The 21616-nt window shown below is 38.9% G+C and overlaps 1 protein-coding gene across 6 annotated transcripts in view; it reads left to right on the forward strand.

Annotated features, from left to right (window-relative positions):
- The window catches only part of LOC128701254 (pancreatic triacylglycerol lipase-like), a 70487-nt gene that overhangs the window by 11170 nt on the left and 37701 nt on the right, over positions 1 to 21616 (forward strand). For 4 of the 6 annotated variants that reach the window (XM_070100408.1, XM_053794852.2, XM_070100414.1 and 1 more), the window contains exons 2-4: positions 2789 to 2994; positions 9863 to 9980; positions 10520 to 10671. In XM_070100408.1, the coding sequence (XP_069956509.1) occupies positions 2789 to 2994; positions 9863 to 9980; positions 10520 to 10671 (476 nt within the window). Of the gene's footprint in view, positions 1 to 2763; positions 2995 to 9862; positions 9981 to 10519; positions 10672 to 21616 lie in introns of all 6 variants that reach the window. The other 2 variants (XM_070100410.1, XM_070100409.1) reach the window with 2 other exon arrangements.

The following is a 21616-nucleotide window of genomic DNA, read 5'->3' on the forward strand; positions in this document are numbered from 1 at the left end:
CTCCTATTTGAGAGGTGTCAGCCCAATTTTACCTCTAGAGCACGAAAATTCTTCACATTATCACTAATGTCTGATACTCAATTCAAACAAAAATGGCGAGTCTCTCTGCGCAGGTGCAGGCTTCCCATTTTTTATAACATAATTTTTTTTAAATGCAATATATTTTATTAATTTACATACCAATACACTATTTTCGGAAAATATACTATATATTTTCCACACCCCGGGTTAAAATTTTGAAAAATTCTTATTTTAAGTTGGTTAGGTTTGTCTAGGTTAGGTTAAGGTTAGATTAAGTTAGGTATCATTTAGTCAAGGTTAGGTAACTTAACCTGACATTGTAACTTGACATTGCCAACCATTGTTGGTTACGAGTAATAGTCGTAACCTCTGCCAGCATTGTTAAACTTATAGTTGGTAATGTACTAGGTAAAAGGAAATATCAGCTACTAATGAGACATTAATTTTCCTCACCAGGAGCTTCATCAAGTCAATACATATTGGCTTGATAGAACTAACATGTACTTGATAAAGCCAGTATGTATTGGCCAGATAGTGCCAGTATGTATTGGCCAGATAGTGCCAGTATGTATTGGCCAGATAGTGCCAGTATGTATTGGCCAGATAGTGCCAGTATGTATTGGCCAGATAGTGCCAGTATGTATTGGCCAGATAGTGCCAGTATGTATTGGCCAGATAGTGCCAGTATATATTGGCCAGATAGTGCCAGTATGTATTGGCCAGATAGTGCCAGTATGTATTGGCCAGATAGTGCCAGTATGTATTGGCCAGATAGTGCCAGTATGTATTGGCCAGATAGTGCCAGTATGTATTGGCCAGATAGTGCCAGTATGTATTGGCCAGATAGTGCCAGTATGTATTGGCCAGATAGTGCCAGTATGTATTGGCCAGATAGTGCCAGTATATATTGGCCAGATAGTGCCAGTATGTATTGGCCAGATAGTGCCAGTATGTATTGGCCAGATAGTGCCAATATGTATTGGCCAGATAGTGCCAGTATATATTGGCCAGATAGTGCCAGTATGTATTGGCCAGATAGTGCCAGTATGTATTGGCCATATATTTCCAGTACGTATTGGCCAGATAGTGCCAGTATGTATTGGCCAGATAGTGCCAGTATATATTGGCCAGATAGTACCAGTATGTATTGGCCAGATAGTGCCAGTATGTATTGGCCATATATTGCCAGTACGTATTGGCCAAATAAAGCCAATACATATTGGCCATATATTGCCAGTACGTATTGGCCAGATAAAGCCAATGTGTATTGGCCAGATAGTGCCAGTGTGTATTGGTCATATATTTATAGTATGTATTGGCCAAATAAAGCCAATACGTATTGGCCAGATAGTGCCAGTGTGTATTGGCCATATATTGCCAGTACGTATTGGCCAGATAGTGCCAGTGTGTATTGGCCATATATTGTCAGTACGTATTGGCCAGATAAAGCCAATATGTATTGGCCTGATAGTGCCAGTGTGTATTGGGCAGATAGTGCCAGTATGTATTAGCCTGACAAAGCCAGAATGTATTGGCTCGATGAAGCCAGTTTATATCGACCCTCATATTTGCACCAAATATAAGATAAGAGATAAGAGATAAGATTTTGTTCGGATTTTTAACCCCGGAGGGTTAGCCACCCAGGATAACCCAAGAAAGTCAGTGCGTCATCGAGGACTGTCTAACTTATTTCCATTGGGGTCCTTAATCTTGTCCCCCAGGATGCGACCCACACCAGTCGACTAACACCCAGGTACCTATTTGCTGCTAGGTGAACAGGACAATAGGTGTAAGGAAACGTGTCGGAATGTTTCCACCCGCCGGGAATCGAACCCGGACCCTCCGTGTGTGAAGCGGGAGCTTTAGCCACCAGGCCACCGGGCAAATATAAGGAATATCAGTGAGATATGTTTCAAATGTGATGCCTGTGTGTTCTGTTACAGTTTTCCAGGTGAAGCATTAGTTAAGCATCAGCATTACAGTGATATGTCATTGATGGCAGCTAAACCTGTATACCTTGTACATGTACTTGTAGAAATAAAGAATCTTATTATTATTCTTTCTTCTTCTTCTTCTTCTTCTTTCTTCTTTCTTATTTCTTTTTCTTTCTTTCTTTTTCTTTCTTTCTTTTTCTTTCTTTCTTTTTCTTTTTTTCTTTCTTTTTCTTTCTTTTTCTTTCTTTTTCTTTCTTTTTCTTTCTTTTTCTTTCTTTCTTCCTTCTTTCTTCCTTCTTTCTTCTTTCTTTTTCTTCTTCTTACTATTATGTTTTGAAGATGTGGAGTAAGCACTAGTATGTATGTATGTATGGTGATATTAAGTTATGGGAACTGAATAAGGTCATAGTATGTTGCCTAAAATTTGAAATGGGATGCTTCTGATTAGTTTTTAATTGGGTCTCTTACAGTACACCTTGATATAACTGACTTGTAGGGGAGATTTTCAGTATCCATTAAATCAGAATAATATTAAAATATAGCAAAAGAAAGCACCTAGGTGCTATATTAAATACCTAATACATGTATAGTACTTCATACAGTTTACAGATACATATAGTGAGATAAACATTGAAAATAAATAAGTTAATAAGTGGATTTTGCCCATTATTTCAAAAGTCCATTATACTGGGGTCATTTATTTTGCTTAGAGTACTGTAATTTGTATCAACAGTACAGTACTGTATTTTGTATCAAGAGTAAGTACAGTACTGTATTTTGTATCTATCATACAGTACTTATTAATCAGGTAATTTGTTAGTGATTCTCAACAGCAATTTGAAGGATAAGGAACACAATGATCAAATGAAGATGAGGCCATCATTAAGAAGTTATGTGATGAATTATGATACTCCGGGACTGCTACTACTACTACTAAATTTATTACTTGGGAGAGACTGTGCCTTGGCGAACATGCATCATGAAATACTTCCTTCTGATGCAGCAACTTCTCATGTAATGCCAGGATTTGAAGTTAAAGGTTGGTTCTCTGCAGTATTATTATTATTACAGTCAGAACTAAGTGCTAAACCCACAAAGGTCATACAGAGGTTGGTTCTCTATTTATTGAATTGTGGTATTAATTATTTTTTGCTTTGTTTCATTACTTTTTTTTTTTAATTCTTTTGTATTGACCTACAGGCTAAACTAAAGTGTACATAAATCAGTTTGCTGATGTACAGTATCAGAATGAATTTAAATGAGCTTATTAGATAGTATTGTACACAAAATAAATATTCTGTACCTGTACTTTAAAGCATGATACAGCTCTAGTTACCCTAACTTGTATAAAAAAAATAGCAAAAGACTCTGCAGGAGATGCAACATTCCCCTGATGAAAAGCAGGGGCGCCACGAGTACATTGAGAGACAACACAGTAAGTGTCTGGGGCCCAAGACTGTTCAACTGCCTCCCAGCATACATAACGGGGGATTCTCAGTAGATCCCTGGCTGTCTTTAAGAAGGCACTGGACAGGCACCTAAAGTCAGAACCTGACCAACTGGGCTGCGGTTCGTACATCAGCTTGCATGCGGCCAACAGTAACAGCCTGGTTGATCAGACCCTTATCCACCATGAGGCCTGGTCTCAGACCGAGCCACAGGGGCGTTGACCCCCGAAACCTTCTCCAGGTAAACTCCAGGTACCTACTTACTGCTAGGTGAACAGGGACAGCACGCATAAGGAAACACATCCAGTATTTCTACCCTTGACGAGGATTGAACCATGAACACTCATTGTTTGAGGTGAGAGAATTGCCTACCAAGTCACAGGCTAGCTGGATAATGAATGATTTATTTGATAATAAAAGTACATTTTTATATAGGATCCTCTACTGTATTTACGTATATTGGCTCAGAACAAGAATATTACTTGTTCTTAAATTAGTTTGTCTCAAACTATTGATCTGCCATCACTACAGGCAGTTTGTAACCTTAATGCTCTGCTGAGCTACCGGGTCTTTGTCATCAATGTTTCTCTTAAGGCAATGCAGTTGTTGTTACAACATTCAAAATGGTAATAAATGTACTGTAAAAATGTTAAAAATTGCTACATATTGTATTCAGCATGTCAGAGGCATATACAATATGTATATAAACATATAAATTACTAGTTGCTGTGAGGAGATGGCCAAGCCACTGCTAGTATGGGTTTCGTTCAATTCCCTTCCCTCAGTGGCACCTCTTACTGTCTCTTTTCTCTGCCATGCATCAGTAATTGACACATATGGGTTGGTTGTTTTCCACGAATATAATACTGTAATACAAGTGAAGTTTACTCCACATTCTTGAAAATTGTGATGGAGAGTAGAGGCACTGAGTTCTGTAGGTGATGTTGGAAGTCTCATGATGGGAGACAATGGTTATACCTTTAATATACCTTTGAATAATTTCGAGAGTACATCTACTCTCTGAGCCTGGCCATGGGCCAGGCTCGTCTGGTGCTTGCCTGGTCAACCAGGCTGTTGCTGCTGGAGGCCTGCTGCCCCACATACTATCCATCACAGCCTGGTTGATCTGGCACCTGGTGAAGATACTTGTCTAGTTTCTTGAAGGCTTCTACACTTGTTCCAGCAGTGTTTCTGATATCTTCTGGTAAGATGTTGAAAAGTTTGGGACCCTGGATGTTGATACAGTGTTCCCTTATTGTCCCCACTGCACCCCTGCTCCTCACTGGGTTTATTTTACACTTCCTCCCATATCTCTCACTCCAGTATGTTGTTATGGGAGTGTGCAGATTTGGGACCAAGCCCTCGAGTACCTTCCAGGTATATATTATCATGTACCTCTCTCTCCTCCGCTCCAATGAGGTTGGGTCAAGGGGTGAAATGTCCTTGGCTCAAGTGGGAATTAGATGGCATGCTCATCTCATGATGAATAATTTTATAATATAAATTCATGGTTGTAGTTTGCATGTTTTTTGACAGGTTTTTGTGCATTTATTGTTTAGCTACATTGTTGTACAAAAAAATGCATTTTGGAAAGTTACACACTTCAAAATTTACTGCATTTGAATGTACTGTACATTATTTTTATTGGCAATTGCATCCAGGCTCTGAGTTACCACACTAATCACTAAACCTGTTGATGGTATTTTCACCAGCTGATTTGAATGAACCAAATCTTATTGAACAATTGGTTCACTTCTCACTTCTCACAGTTATGGTCTACCTAATGGTGATTTCATCTGGCCAGTTAAAGATTTTTTTTTTTTTTCAACGCACCTGTCATCTCCCACTGAGGCAGGGTGACCTAAAAGTAAAAACTAAATGTAAAAAAAAAAACTTCAGTTTTTCTTTTTTACATTTAGTAATTTATACAGGAGAAGGTGTTACTAGCCCCTTCTGGCATTTTAGTCTCCTCTTACAACACACACGGTTTATGGAGAATTCTTTTCCACTTCCCCATGGAGTTTGACATTATTTATAACCATCAAAGGAATAGCCATAGGACAGTCAACAGAAGGAATAATATTATAAAATGAATGTTATGCAAACTTGAGAGTTTGGAGAATAGGAAGAGAGGTGGATATACCAAAAGTATTTTTTGGAGGGCTGAGGCAGGATTGTTAAGATTGTTTGGATATTTCAAGAGGATGGAGAAAAATAGGATGACTAGGAGGGTGTATAAATCTGAGGGGGAGGGGTAGGGGTCATCTTAGGAAAGGTGGAAGGGAGGGGGTAAAAGAGGTTTTGAGTGCTAGGGGTTTGGACATCCAGTGTGCTTGTGTGAGCATGTTAAATAGGAGTGAGTGGAGGCAAGTTATTTTTATGATTCAACATGCTGTTGGAGTGTGAGCAAGGTAATATTTATGAAGGGATTCAGGGTAATAGGTTAGCAGGTCTTTAATCCTGGATTTGGGAAGTACAGTGCCTGCACTCTGAAGGATGGGTGGGGATGTTATGTTTGGAGGATTATCTGAGCTGTAATGTTAGCATGTTTCTGGCAAGATAGTGATTGAGTGTCAGTGAAAGTGTGTTCTTTGTCAGATCTATAAGTGATTTCATGTTAACCCTTAAACTGTCCAAACAGATCTACGTTCACATGCGTAGTGCTCCAAAAGTATATCTACATTATTTTTTACAGATTTTCAAATACACTGTATAACAACAACAAAAAAAAAAAAGCGTAGATCAAAGATTTTTTACATGTTTTCAAATGTAAAAAACAAAAAATCTACTTTTGTTGCATTCAAATGTTGAAAAAACATAGATCTACGTTTGGACAGTTTAAGGATTAATTACATGTTTATTATGTTGGCCTATGTTTCACTTAATCTCACGCCTTCTGATTTTTGACATCATTTGAGTCAAGGGGTTTCTGTATCTTAAGTTACTTTCTATAAATATACAGAAGTCCTTAGATTCATGGGTGATTCCTCATTTGCTAGACACTACTATAATGTTCCAGCAGTGTAGGTCCACATCATCCCTCTGCACACACTTTCACATAAGCTATCAATGACAACTAGAATGTAAGGTAAGATAGATTACAATTTGTTCCTAGTAGAATGCTCTATTTATAAAAGAATGTTTGGAAAATATGGAGATGTGTGGAACATAACCCTATTTTTCCCACATATTTTCCACTTCACATACTGCTGCTTTTCATAATCCACTGATTTAACCCTTTCAGGGTCTCCAGGCCCTCTCCCAGACTTGTTCCCAGGGTTGCCCAAATTTCAAAAAAAAAAATTATTTTTTCTTAGGAAAAGATAGAGAATCTTTTCCCGATCATAATGACACCAAGAGTATGAAATTTGATGGAAAACTTACGGAATTATGCTCTTGCAAAGTTAGCGGTGTCGACGATGTTTACGCATCGGCAATTTTGCCCACTTTGAGCCCTATTTTCGGCTAATTCTAGTGTACTAGTCGACAAAAATCATAACTATTTCGCTAGAACTCTATTTTTTCTATCGAATGAGTACAAGAAACCACCCATTTACCGATTTCAACTGTCCAATACAGTGGTCAGAATTTAGCAATTTTGCTAATTTCACACAAATTTCAAAAGATGCCAGTTTCCAAATAGGGTCCAGAATAAACAAGAAAGACATTCCTGGCACTAAAATAACATTTCCTCTGTTCATTAGTCACGTCCCCATGCCCCTCTACATTCTTTTGCTTTCCACTTTGAATTTTTATTCTCACAAAAAATAGAAGATTTACTATTATGCAGACTACTGCGTTAGTGTAGAAATGGTGTAGAAATGATATAAATAATATCAGTGCACTTGAGAAAGAATATTAGACTCACCAGTTGACGTGTATTGGACGCTTAGCATGATTTGTTTACTTTTGAACTTTGGTAAAAATCGAACATTTCTGCTACTTTGAGCTCATTTCAAGGTACTTCTCATTGTAAAACCAGTCAATATCATCTCAATTTCTATAATATGTCTTCCGTTCTATAAAATGAGACCAGGAAAACTAAAATACAACAATAAAAACCATACGAAAATACAGTGCAAAGTCACTGTTTTAATCCAAAAACACAAAGTTTTTTTTTTTTTTCTCATTACGCACTGTGTGCTGCAGGATTTTTTTTATACTGTGCACACTGACCACATAGACCCATTCTTTCATATGTAGGCCTACCAGCTTTCTCTCACTAGATCTGAGGGCGCTAGAATTTAGGCGTACTTGTACGTCAAAAACCCTGGTGTGTAAGCCGTACTAGTACAGCCAAAACCCTGAAAGGGTTAAGTGAATGTATCAGAAATGTTATGAGAGGGCTTACTGGACTGTACTGTATAAGTAAGCATAACTGGCTTGTCACCTTGTTCTACATATATACTTCTCAATTTACTGTATTGCTTCTTGGCAAAATAAAATGTTTAAATTTGGTTAGTCTGATAATTTGTTTTGTGTGTGAAGTTAAAACTTTAGTATTGTTTTCCTTTTCACACTCACGCTTATTGCCATGCCTTGATAAGTTATCATTTAGGTTTTTTGTGCACGAATCTTGATACTGCATGGCTGTATTTAAGTAAGTGTTTGCATTACACCTTAATCTTTTTAATTTAGCCATGTGAGTTTCATGTGGGATTTTGTGGCTGCTTGAATGAATGAAATGTTTGTTACTATTAGTTCTGACTTCTTCTTCTTGTAGGTTTGCCAGTGCAATCCCAGCCCAGGTCTTCTCCAGATGGTGACCCGGCCTAGTTCTGATAGTATAAATAATAGTATGGATGGAATGCTGATCACTTTCACAAGCATCAACAAAATTGCTTGGCAGCATGTTTGAAAATTGTAATAAAGGCAGCCCCTTCATTTACAATCAAATTGGTTCTAGGAGAGCTGCCATTAGTTAAGATGTTGCAGATCAAACCCTTGTTTCCCATGTATGCAGTTATTATAAATGGGGAAGCAGTTTAATAGCCTAAAATATTTTAATGGGTTATCTTGCCATGATTATTATTTAGTAAGGTTGGATACCTGCAGTGTGCTGCTACCCTATTCTGTATGGTAGTTACATGGGGGGGAGGGGGCTGAAGCTAACTATATTTCTTCCTCTATCATATTGCATTACACAGGATGGGCCACATACACAGCCTGAGCTAGGAGACTTCAGTACGGCACTGAGAATATTGTCAAATGTGCCTTTAAAGGTTCATCATACTGGTGCTAGCCTTTCAACAATGAGCCTGAACATCATAAACTCAGCACCTGATGAAGCATCAAAAGAAACTGGAGAGAGTGCAGAAGTATGCAGTGAGACTAGTTCAGAGCTAGGAAGGCATGAGCTATGAAGAGAGGCAACTGGAATTGAATCTAATAACCCTGGAGGACAGAAGGATCTGGGGAGATGTGATTTTTTTTTTTTTTAACAAGTTAGCCGACTCCCACCGAGGCAGGGTGACCCAAAAAAGAAAGAAAAATCCCCAAAAAGAAAATACTTTCATCATCATTTAACACTTTCACCACACTCACACATTATCACTGTTTTTGCAGAGGTGCTCAGAATACAACAGTTTAGAAGCATACACATATAAAGATACACAACATATCCCTCCAAACTGCCAATATCCCAAACCTCTCCTTTAAAGTGCAGGCATTGTACTTCCCATTTCCAGGACTCAAGTCTGACTATATGAAAATAACATACAAAATACTCAGAGGAATTGATTGGGCAGACAGGAACAGACTGTTTGAGAGACAGGAATCAGGTACTCAGGGGCACAACTGGAAGTTAGAAACAGATGAGTCACAGGGGATTGTCAGGAACTATTTCTTCAGTTACAGGATAGTCAAGAAGTGGAATAACCTTGACAGAAAAATTGTAGAGGTAGACTCTGTACATAGTTTTAAGAATAAGATTAATAGGGCCCACGAGGCTAGGAGAGTAAATCTGTCAGGCGGCAAGTTGAGAGATGGGGCCAGCTGAGACTCATCCCCTACAACCACATATAAGTGAGCACCTGCACTTAGCAACACTCACTAAATTTAGCCCAACTAAGATAAGTTAGGCAGGGTTAAGTTACATTACATTACACATTACTTTATCACAGGCCACACAGACATAAGTTTGGGCACTCGTAAACTGGGGGTCACCTCTAATGCCCTTATGATTAATTTGAGAATGAAATATTCCTGTGCTTTGATTGTAGTGCACTACAATGCTAGACAAAGCAACTTCTTAAACCTGGTTTTTCATAATGAATTCTTTGCTCTTATTTGAAGCACTGTTATACTGTATCTTAATGTTCTGTAAAGGCACTAGTGCCCACAACATTTTTCTGTGATAAAGAATTTTTGTGGAAGCAACACATAAGTTAACTTATAAATATAATTATGCCTTTTAAATGGCTTCTCATTGTAAATACATTTCCCATATCATCCCAACAGGAAACTGGAGTAAAATTAATCATAGTAACCTGAGCAATGTTGATTATTATCAGGAAAAGAAGGAAAACACCATTCAAAGTAGCAGTCTTACGGTTAAAAACTTTTTCCTGTGGACACGGTAAGTTTAGCTTTAACCCTTAAACTGTCCAAACGTAGATCTATGTTCACTCGCTTTCATATGTAAAAAAAAAAAAAAAGATCTATGTTCGGATCCTACATGAGTGAACGTAAATCTACATTTGGACAGTTTAAGGGTTAAGAAAAAGGCTTTAAAAATATTTGTTTTACTAAATGAATCCATTGTATGGGTTTAATAGTTCTTAATGTTAGGAAAAAGAGAAGATTTAGTATTGTAGGTGGGCTTTTTAGAATTATGAAATGGCTGGGTATTTCATATGCATCATGCATTAAACTAGTTATCTCTATTGCTGCATGAAATGTGGGTTTTGTTTGTTTCAAGTGTAATGTGTTTCATATTTGAGACATAAATATAAGCAATTATATGATGAAAAGAATTCTCAGTAATGAAAAAGATAAATAAAAAACTGGGAAGATTGTATAGTAGTATAAGTATTTTTGCTTGGAACCTGTTGGAAAAGTGTAGAATTTATTTATTTATTTTTTTTTGTATTATTTTTTTTGCCCTTTTCTATACAGGAAAAATTCTGGAAACAGTTCTCAAGAAAATTTAGATCCCACCGAGGACAGTACTATAATAAAGAGCAACTTCCAGCCTCGCCAGACATATATTATCATCCATGGATTTCTTGGATTTGGAAATGAACCATGGATACTTCACGTAAAAGACAGTGAGTAATGCACAGATGGTTTTATATAATACATCTAAAAGGTAGTTAGCAACAGCTATTACAGTAGACCATCAGTTAACACATGATCTCTTTAACACTTGTACATTAACGTGGTTGAGAAATTGCAGCATATTTTCTTTGAACGTGCCATATTTATCTTTTTAACATAAACTTGGGGAAAAATATGGCACGCTGCTGGCTCATTCTCCTGTCTCCCCTCAGTCTCCCCTCAGTCTCCCTTCCGTCTCCCCTCTGTCTCTCCTCTGTCGCCTCAGCTCTCCATGTATAAATGTCTAATGCCATACTCAGTTTGTGTTAGTGAATTTTTTTATTTTTTTTTGTCATCCCATGTTGTCTCTGGAGGGTAACCATGGCACCCAAGAGGAATGCGAGTGATCCTGGAAGTGGAAAGAAGCATAAGTATGAAAGTTTTGGTGTTTTGATGAAAATTGAGATGGAGATGCTATGAACCTATGGCCTGAATGAGGCATCATTTCAAAGATATGAGCAAAGATACAGGCTTGTGCAGTAAGTAACCCAAGTTATGACCTCTTGAACTGAAAAGAATGACATGTTTCAGCGGTTAAATAAGGCCGGAAAGTTATTGAGTGAGTGGATTGAGCAGAATGTTATGAAAGATGCCCTACTTAATTTCATCTTAATAAATAAAGCCTTAAGAGTGCTATAAAACATTGTGTAATGAGAAAGAAATCCCTGAGCAGGAGTGTCTGTTTAGTACTGGCTGGTTCCATAAGTTAAAAATTACACAATTGGTTGCATAATAAATTTTTACTTGAAATTGCTTCTGTTCACCACATGGTTGCAGGGAATTTCCTTATTGAACTGTAGGAAATTATTTCTGAAGGAGGCTACAAGCCACAGCAAGTGTTTAATGCTGATGAGATAAGTCTTCGTGTAATTTCTGTGTTTACGTTGAAGGTAGCTGGCGTATAGGCAATCCATTTTGCCTGTGTTAGCTGGGATGAATACTGTAGTAGCAGCATGCAAGATGCATAGACACTTGTAGACTAGAGCATAGTTTGTTGGCTATAGGTTTCACCAGGCAGACATGAGTAAGGACAGCCCATAGCCAAATTCCAGGAAAAGAGATGTTCTTTCAGTAGGCCACATGAGAGCGAGGCCGAGGGCTCACCACGAGGACAGACCTCAGTGCCAGCCCTCTAGTGGCCACTCTCAAAAATAGGCCATGAGCCAGCAACTCCCCCTAGCAGGAGGTATTTGAAACAGATGGGGTAGGCATGCTGTCTACATTTTTTGGAAGAATATACAATTGAGAACTTACATTAGCAAGCAAGAAAAAAGGTCTCCAGGATTCTAGGCAGTGAAAGATAACTTCAGCTTGCTACTTTGCAATAATGCACTAGGCAATTTTAAGCGTAAGCCCATGGTTATTTACAGCTCCAAGACTCCCCATGCTTTGAAAGGTACAGATAAAAACCACCTTACCAGTTATTTTGAGGTTCAACAAGTCAGCATGAAAAATTATGCAGAAACTTGTTGGAACAGTGGATGCTGACTCAGAGCTGGGAGTGCAGGAATTCTGGTATAAATTTAACACTGAAGATGCCATCAACTACGCCAAAACTGCATGGAATGACGCACTCCAGTTAACATTAAATTCAGGCTGAGAAACAAGCCTTCATTTGGTTGGGAGCCAGGTCCAGGAAACTGTTCAGATGGCAAGGAGATTGCCAGGAGAGGGCTTGAAGATATACAGGAAGATGTGAATGAGCTTTTAGAAGGTAATGAGAAAGAAAGAATTATAGAGAAAACGTTGGCATAGCGCAATACCCAGATACAAGGGAGGCAGATAACAGACGAAGATAAGAAAGAACATCTTGAAGAAAAATGGTTAACATTGTAACAGTTATATAAGCAGTCCATATTATTGGTAAAGTTGCAGACTTTTTCACTGAAGAAGACTGACAAATCTAGAAGCACTGCTGTGAAACTGGGTCTGGAGCAACTGATAATGCCTTACCATCAGTTGCAAGGTAAAACACACCAGAGACACGTTACAGAATTTCTCAAAACTCAGTACAACCACCAACATCAGTGCAAGAACCTCAACTTTCCACCTCGTTTAATGATCCATAGTCATTCACATTAGCTAGTGATCCATGACCTTTTACTGGCTGACAATCCACAGCCTTCTACTTAAGCCAAGAAGGGCCACACCAACCCTCTCCACTCCTATCAAAATCAACATACACCAGCAATCAGAATTAAAGGTAGGAAATATTTTTTTATGTAACCTTTGCAGCTATAAGTATTTTATATTTTATTAAATACAGTAGTCCCCCCATATCCACAGGAGGATACATTCCCGGACCTACCATAGATACCCTAAACCATGGATAGTAGTGAATCCTATAGATAAGTGATTTTCATTTACATACATTGTTTAATTGATAAATTACACAGTAAGTAGAGAATTAGCACTTTTTCACTGATGGGAAGCACTTCATGGCTTCTGTTAGGCTTTGAAGAACTGCCAGCATCACTACTCTTTTAATATGGGGCCATTATTAAGCAAAATTAAGGATTATTTTTGGGCCACGGTAAACTATGGATAACTGAAACTGCAGAAACCGAATCTGTGGACATTGGGGTTGTACTGTATTAAATGTATTCACCTATAGTTATCACTGTTTTTTACAATTTCGAGACCTAAAAAACTGGCTTTCTTTGGGGGGGGGGGGTAAGGACCACAACCCTATTTTTCCCATATGTTCTTCAGTTCATTTTACACAATATATTTACATTACATTTTCAGGAACCAAACCACTGTGTTAATCTACAGTCAGCTGTATTATCATCCATTCAAGGGGGTCCCTTGATGCAACTGAAGGGCTTTCATTCAAGGACTTGGAGTTACCTCTTCCTTGGATCAAGCCTAATTACCTCCAACAGTTTTCGTCTTAATAGTTGTTCTCTGTTTAACAAAATGTTCACCCACATTACCAACTTCTCAGACCAAACCTGGCAACCTTCCATTCCCCAGGTGCTGGATAACCCCTACAAGTTTAGCACCTCCCCATCTGACAGTATTCTTCACAAGCTCTTGGAGCTTGTTTCTAACATGTGTATTTCCCATATTAAAAATTTGAAAAATATTTCAATAAAAATGGTATTTTACATAGAAAAACATAAATGTTAAACAGTTGTGCTAGATATTATATTTTTGTAAAACCTATAGTTATACACAGCATTTTGCACAGATTTTTTTTAAGCTACTTAATGCTAATAAAATGATATACACTGGAACCTCAAATATCGAACTTAATCCGTTCCAGGAGTTAGTTCTAAATTCGAAAAGTCTGAAAAGCGAAGCAATATTTCCCATAAGAAATAATGGAAATACAATTAATCCGTTCCAGAAACCCAAAAATATTCACAAAAAAATACATTTTATAGAGAGTAATTATAGTTTTACATACAACAAATAGTGTTCAATTATGTATTAATAAATTTAAATTAATGTATAAAATAACATTTTACTTGCCTTTATTGAAGATTGGTGATGGCATCTGGAAGATAGGGAGGAGGAGAGAGGGAGTTGTGGTAAGTGTTTCGAAGGAGAATGCCCCTCCATGAGGACCTCAGGTATCAAAGCCCTCTCTGGGGTTACTTCCCTTCTCTGTCTTTTAATGCCACTAGGGCCAGCTTGAGAGTCACTGGACCCCTGTCTCACAAAATAACTGTCCACAGTCTTCTGTTTCTGGTGCCTCTTTAAGATTTCCCAAAAATGGGACATGGTTCTGTCACTCAACTTGTTGCAAAGATGGCTTGTTTCAGCTTCCTCAGGGTGGTACTTCTCCACAAACATTTGGACATCATTCCACTTCTGTATTATTTCCTCCTTCACATCTGTGGTGTTTCTCACTTTCTTTACCACAGGGGTACCACTACCAAGTTTCATTGCTCCCATTGTAGCTTATTTCACAGTCCCACAAGCACTAAACACAATGAAATAATCGTAAAATGTTTGAATGAGATAGCAGGTTAGTGTTGACTCAAGCATCAACAAAACCAGACTGGCTCACGGCGCCTGCGTTGGGACACGTACAGAGCGGGTTGCCAGACAGGTCTGGTACCCGGCGGTTCAAAAATATGGGCGAGTTCGATAATAGGGACAAAGTTGTAATGAAGTTGGTAGAATTACCGACAATATGTAAAGTAAAAGGACACAAGTGCAACTAATGTGACATTTTATTGTGGCAACGTTTCGCTCTCCAGGAGCTTTATCAAGCCATTACAAACAATACATGGACACAGAGGGTATATATAGGCTCAGAGTGAGGTGCAATACTAGTGGTAGAAGTAGTAGTAGTAGTAGTGACAAAAGTTGTAGTGGTAGTAGTAATACAATATGGTAGAGCAATTAATTCGTACATGAGTAAAAGGATACAAAAGCTATTACTTGGGTAACATAAAATTAGGTTGGACAAATATAGACTGGATAGAGGCAGCCTGTTTCAGTGCTCACTTTGTAATGTGCTTTGTGTAGTATAACAGGAGAGACTATGTGATGGCAGGGTTTACTGTTTTCAGGAGGATTCTTGCTAAGACTTCAGAGATGGTGAAGCTGCCGTTGTTTTGTTTAATTGTATTCGAAACAGCGATCAGTGCTGATTCGAGGCACTTGCGTCTACTGAAGTTAGTTTCTTTGATCACTAATTGGGCGTCCCTGAATTCCATGAGATGACTGGTGGAATTTCGGTGTTGTATACAGGCGTTGTTCAAGTTATCGTTCCTACATGCGTAAATGTGTTCATTGAGGCGGGTGTCGAGGTTTCTTGCTGTTTCGCTTACGTAAATCTTGTCACAGCCTCCACAGGGTATAGTGTAAACTCCTGCGTTGACTGGTTCGTGGTGCTTTGATTTTGTCCTGGTTAGATCCTTTATTGAAGTGCTAGAAGCGATGGCGACTCTGGTGTTAGCTTGTGAAAGTACTTTAGAAACGTTCAGTGCAACCTGGCTGTTGGGAAGAATTATAACTTTGTTGGAAGTGGTGTTGGTGCGTGGAGAATTAATGATCTGAAGAGCTCTTTTCTTGCAGTCATTGATGAAAAAGGAAGGAAAATGTAACTCAGTGAATGTTTGGTGAATGTATGAACATTCCTCGTCAAGAAACTCAGGACTACAAATTAGGTATGCTCTTAGGAAAAACCCGATGATGATGCCTCTTTTGGTCTTGGTATCTTGACTGGAATAGAAGTGTGTGAGATCGTTTTTATTGGTAGGTTTCCGATAAACTTGAAATCTTAGGTTGTTGTCTATTTTGTGAATGAGGACGTCGAGGAAAGGTAGGTTGTCATTGGACTCTTCTTCTAGTGTAAACTGGATCGCCGGTTCAACTGCGTTGAGCCTCGCCTGAAGATTCAGTACATCAAAACGTTTGGGAGTTATTACGAGGACGTCGTCCACGTAACGTAACCAAGTGACGCTTGAAGGGTTGATGTTGGTAAAGTGTTCGGACTCTAGGTGTTCCATGTATAAGTTGGCTAGGACGGCACTGGTGGGGGACCACATTCCCATGCCGTAGGTTTGTTTGTAGGGCTTGTTATTGAAAGAAAAACAGTTGAAATTAACACAGAGTTCAATCAAGTCAACAAAATCTCCGGGAGGTAGAGGAAGATTAAGCAACCCTAAACCAGCACACATGTATGGTTTACCCAAGACCCATAAATGCAATATTCCACTCAGACCAATCACGCCAGGAATAAGCAGTGCTCCACACAAACTAGCCGGAGTTCTTGCCAAACATCTTTCCTGCCTTCTGGGGACCATCAGCCCCGCTCATCTTAAACACTCAGGCGACCTTCTCAACCGCATCCGAAACCTCTCCATCCGTAACAAGAAACTAAGCAGTTTGGATGTGACTTCCCTCTTCACAAAAGTTTTTTTTTTTTTTTTTTTTCTACAAGTCGGCCGTCTCCCACCGAGGCAGAGTGACCCAAAAAAGAAAGAAAATCCCCAAAAAGAAAATACTTTCATCATCATTCAACACTTTCACCACACTCACACATTATCACTGTTTTTGCAGAGGTGCTCTGAATACAACAGTTTAGAAGCATACATATATAAAGATACACAACATATCCCTCCAAACTGCCAATATCCCAAACCCCTCCTTTAAAGTGCAGGCATTGTACTTCCCATTTCCAGGACTCAAGTCCGACTATATGAAAATAACCGGTTTCCCTGAATCCCTTCACTAAATATTACCCTGCTCACACTCCAACAGATCGTCAGGTCCCAAGTACCATTCGTCTCCATTCACTCCTATCTAACACGCTCACGCACGCTTGCTGGAAGTCCAAGCCCCTTGCCCACAAAACCTCCTTTACCCCCTCTCTCCAACCCTTTCGAGGATGACCCCTACCCCGCCTTCCTTCCCCTATAGATTTATATGCTTTCCATGTCATTCTACTTTGATCCATTCTCTCTAAATGACCAAACCACCTCAACAACCCCTCTTCTGCCCTCTGACTAATACTTTTATTAACTCCACACCTTTTCCTAATTTCCACACTCCGAATTTTCTGCATAATATTTACACCACACATTGCCCTTAAACAGGACATCTCCACTGCCTCCAACCGTCTCCTCGCTGCTGCATTTACCACCCAAGCTTCACACCCATATAAGAGTGTTGGTACTACTATACTTTCATACATTCCCTTCTTTGCCTCCATAGATAACGTTTTTTGACTCCACATATACCTCAATGCACGACTCGCCTTTTTTCCCTCATCAATTCTATGATTAACCTCATCCTTCATAAATCCATCTGCCGACAGGTCAACTCCCAAGTTTCTGAAAACATTCACTTCTTCCATACTCCTCCTCCCCAATTTGATATCCAATTTTTCTTTATCTAAATCATTTGAGACCCTCATCACCTTACACTTTTCTATGTTCACTTTCAACTTTCTACCTTTACACACATTCAGAAACTCATCCACTAACCTTTGCAATTCTTCTTTAGAATCTCCCATAAGCACAGTATCATCAGCAAAAAGTAACTGTGTCAATTCCCATTTTGAATTTGATTCCCCAAAATTTAATCCCACCCCTCTCCCGAACACCCTAGCATTTACTTCCTTTACAACCCCATCTATAGATATATTAAACAACCATGGTGACATTACACATCCCTGTCTAAGATGTACTTTTACCGGGAAGTAGTCTCCCTCTCTTCTACACACCCTAACCTGAGCCTCACTATCCTCATAAAAACTCTTTACAGCATTTAATAACTTACCACCTTTTCCATATACTTGCAACATCTGCCACATTGCTCCTCTATCCACTCTATCATATGCCTTTTCTAAATCCATAAATGCAATAAAAACTTCCCTACCTTTATCTAAATACTGTTCACATATATGCTTCAATGTAAACACTTGATCTACACATCCCCTACCCACTCTGAAACCTTCTTGCTCATCCGCAGTCCTACATTCTGTCTTACCTCTAATTCTTTCAACTATAACCCTACTGTACACTTTTCCTGGTATACTCAGTAAACTTATTCCTCTATAATTTTTACAGTCTCTTTTGTCCCCTTTCCCTTTATATAAAGGGACTATACATGCTCTCCGCCAATCCCTAGGTACCTTCCCCTCTTTCATACATTTATTGAACAAAAGTACCAACCACTCCAACTATATCCCCCCCCTGCTCTTAACATTTCTGTCATGATCCCATCAGTTCCAGCTGCTTTACCCCCTTTCATTCTACGTAATGCCTCACGTACCTCCCCCACACGTACATTCTGCTCTTCTTCACTCCTAAAAGATGGTATACTTCCCTGACCAGTGCATGAAATTACTGCCTCTCTTTCTTCCTTAACATTTAAAAGTTCCTCGAAATATTCTCGCTATCTACCTAATACCTCCATCTCCCCATCTACTAACTCCCCTACTCTGTTTTTAACTGACAAATCCATACTTTCCCTAGGCTTTCTTAATGTGTTTAACTCACTCCAAAGTTTTTTCTTATTTTCATTAAAATTTCTTGACAGTGCCTCTCCCACTCTATCATCTGCTCTCCTTTTGCACTCTCTCACCACTCTCTTTACCTTTCTTTTACTCTCCATATACTCTGCTCTTCTTATAACACTTCTGCTTTGTAAAAACCTCTCATAAGCTAACTTTTTCTCTTTTATCACACTCTTTACTTCATCATTCCACCAATCACTCCTCTTTCCTCCTGCCCCCACCCTCCTATAACCACAAACTTCTGCCCCACATTCTAATACTGCATTTTTAAAACTATTCCAACCCTCTTCAACCCCCCCACTACTCATCTTTGCACTAGCCCACCTTTCTGCCAATAGTTGCTTATATCTCACCCGAACTTCCTCCTCCCTTAGTTTATACACTTTCACCTCCCTCTTACTTGTTGTTGCCACCTTACTCTTTTCCCATCTACCTCTTACTCTAACTGTAGCTACAACTAAATAATGATCCGATATATCAGTTGCCCCTCTGTAAACATGTACATCCTGGAGCCTACCCATCAACCTTTTATCCACCAATACGTAATCTAATAAATTTCTTTCATTACGTGCTACATCATACCTTGTATATTTATTTATCCTCTTTTTCATAAAATATGTATTACTTATTACCAAATCTCTTTCTACACATAGCTCAATTAAAGGCTCCCCATTTACATTTACCCCTGGCACCCCAAATTTACCTACTACTCCCTCCATAACATTTTTACCCACTTTAGCATTGAAATCCCCAACCACCATTACTCTCACACACTTGATTCAAAACTCCCCATGCATTCAGTCAACATTTCCCAAAATCTCTCTCTCTCTCCTCTACACTTCTCTCTTCTCCAGGTGCATATACGCTTATTATAACCCACTTTTCACATCCAGTCTTTATTGTACTCCACATAATCCTTGAATTAATACATTTATAGTCCCTCTTTTCCTGCCATAGCTTATCCTTCAACATTATTGCTACTCCTTCTTTAGCTCTAACTCTATTTGAAACCCCTGACCAAACCCCATTTATTCCTCTCCATTGAAACTCTCCCACCCCCTTCAGCTTTGTTTCACTTAAAGCCAGGACACCCAGCTTCTTCTCATTCATAACATCCACAACCATCTCTTTCTTATCATTTGCACAACATCCACGCACATTCAGGCTTCGCACTTCGACAATTTTCTTCTTCTTATTCTTTTTAGTAATCTTTACAGGAAAAGGGGTTACTAGCCCATTGTTCCCGGCATTTTAGTTGGCTTTTACAACATACATGGCTTACAGAGGAAAGATTCTTATTCCACTTCCCCATGGATATAAAAGGAAAAGTAATAAGACCAAGAACTATTAAGATAAAATCAAAGAAAACTCAGATGAGTGTGTATAAATAAATGTGTACATGTATGTGTAGTGTGACCTAAGTGTAAGTAGAAGTAGCAAGACATGCCTGTAATCTTGCATATTTATGAGACAGACAAAAGACATCAACAATCCTACCATCATGTAAAACAGTTACTTCACAAAAGTACCTACCACAAAAGCCATCGAGGTTCTACGACGTAAAGTCAATCAGGACCTTAATCTTCCTCTACCTCCCGGAGATTTTGTTGATTTGATTGAACTCTGTCTTAATTTCAACTGTTTTTCTTTCAATAATAAGCTCTACAAACAAACCTACGGCATGGGTATGGGGTCCCCCATCAGTGCCGTTCTAGCCAACTTATACATGGAACACCTAGAGTCCGAACACTTCGCCAACATCATCCCTTCAAGCGTCACTTGGTTACGTTACGTGGACGACGTCCTCGTAATAACTCCCAAACGTTTTGATGTACGGAATCTTCAGGCAAGGCTCAACGCAGTTGAACCGGCGATCCAGTTTACACTAGAAGAAGAGTCCAATGACAAGCTACCTTTCCTCGACGTCCTCATTCACAAAGTAGACAACAACCTAAGATTTCAAGTTTATCAGAAACCTACCAATAAAAACGATCTCACACACTTCTATTCCAGTCAAGATACCAAGACCAAAAGAGGCATCATCATCGGGTTTTTCCTAAGAGCATACCGAATTTGTAGTCCTGAGTTTCTTGACGAGGAATGTTCATACATTCACCAAACATTCACTGAGTTACATTTTCCTTCCTTTTTCATCAAAGACTGCAAGAAAAGAGCTCTTCAGATCATTAATTCTCCACGCACCAACACCACTCCCAACAAAGTTATAATTCTTCCCAACAGCCAGGTTGCACTGAACGTTTCTAAAGTACTTTCACAAGCTAACACCAGAGTCGCCATCGCTTCTAGCACTTCAATAAAGGATCTAACCAGGACAAAATCAAAGCACCACGAACCAGTCAACGCAGGAGTTTACACTATACCCTGTGGAGGCTGTGACAAGATTTACCTAAGCGAAACAGCAAGAAACCTCGACACCCGCCTCAATGAATACATTTATGCATGTAGGAACGATAACTTGAACAACGCCTGTGTACAACACCGAAATTCCAATAGTCATCTCATGAAATTCAGGGACGCCCAATTAGTGATCAAAGAAACTAACTTCAGTAGACGCAAGTGCCTCGAATCAGCACTGATCGCTGTTTCGAATACAATTAAACAAAACAACGGCAGCTTCACCATCTCTGAAGTCTTAGCAAGAATCCTCCTGAAAACAGTAAACCCTGCCATCACATAGTCTCTCCTGTTATACTACACAAAGCACATTACAGAGTGAGCACTGAAACAGGCTGCCTCTATCCAGTCTATATTTGTCCAACCTAATTTTATGTTACCCAAGTAATAGCTTTTATATCCTTTTACTCATGTACGAATTAATTGCTCTACCATATTGTATTACTACTACCACTACAACTTTTGTCACTACTACTACTACTACTTCTACCACTAGTATT

This window comes from Cherax quadricarinatus, chromosome 72, assembly GCF_038502225.1.
Source record: "Cherax quadricarinatus isolate ZL_2023a chromosome 72, ASM3850222v1, whole genome shotgun sequence".
NCBI classification, from domain to species: Eukaryota; Metazoa; Arthropoda; class Malacostraca; order Decapoda; family Parastacidae; genus Cherax; species Cherax quadricarinatus.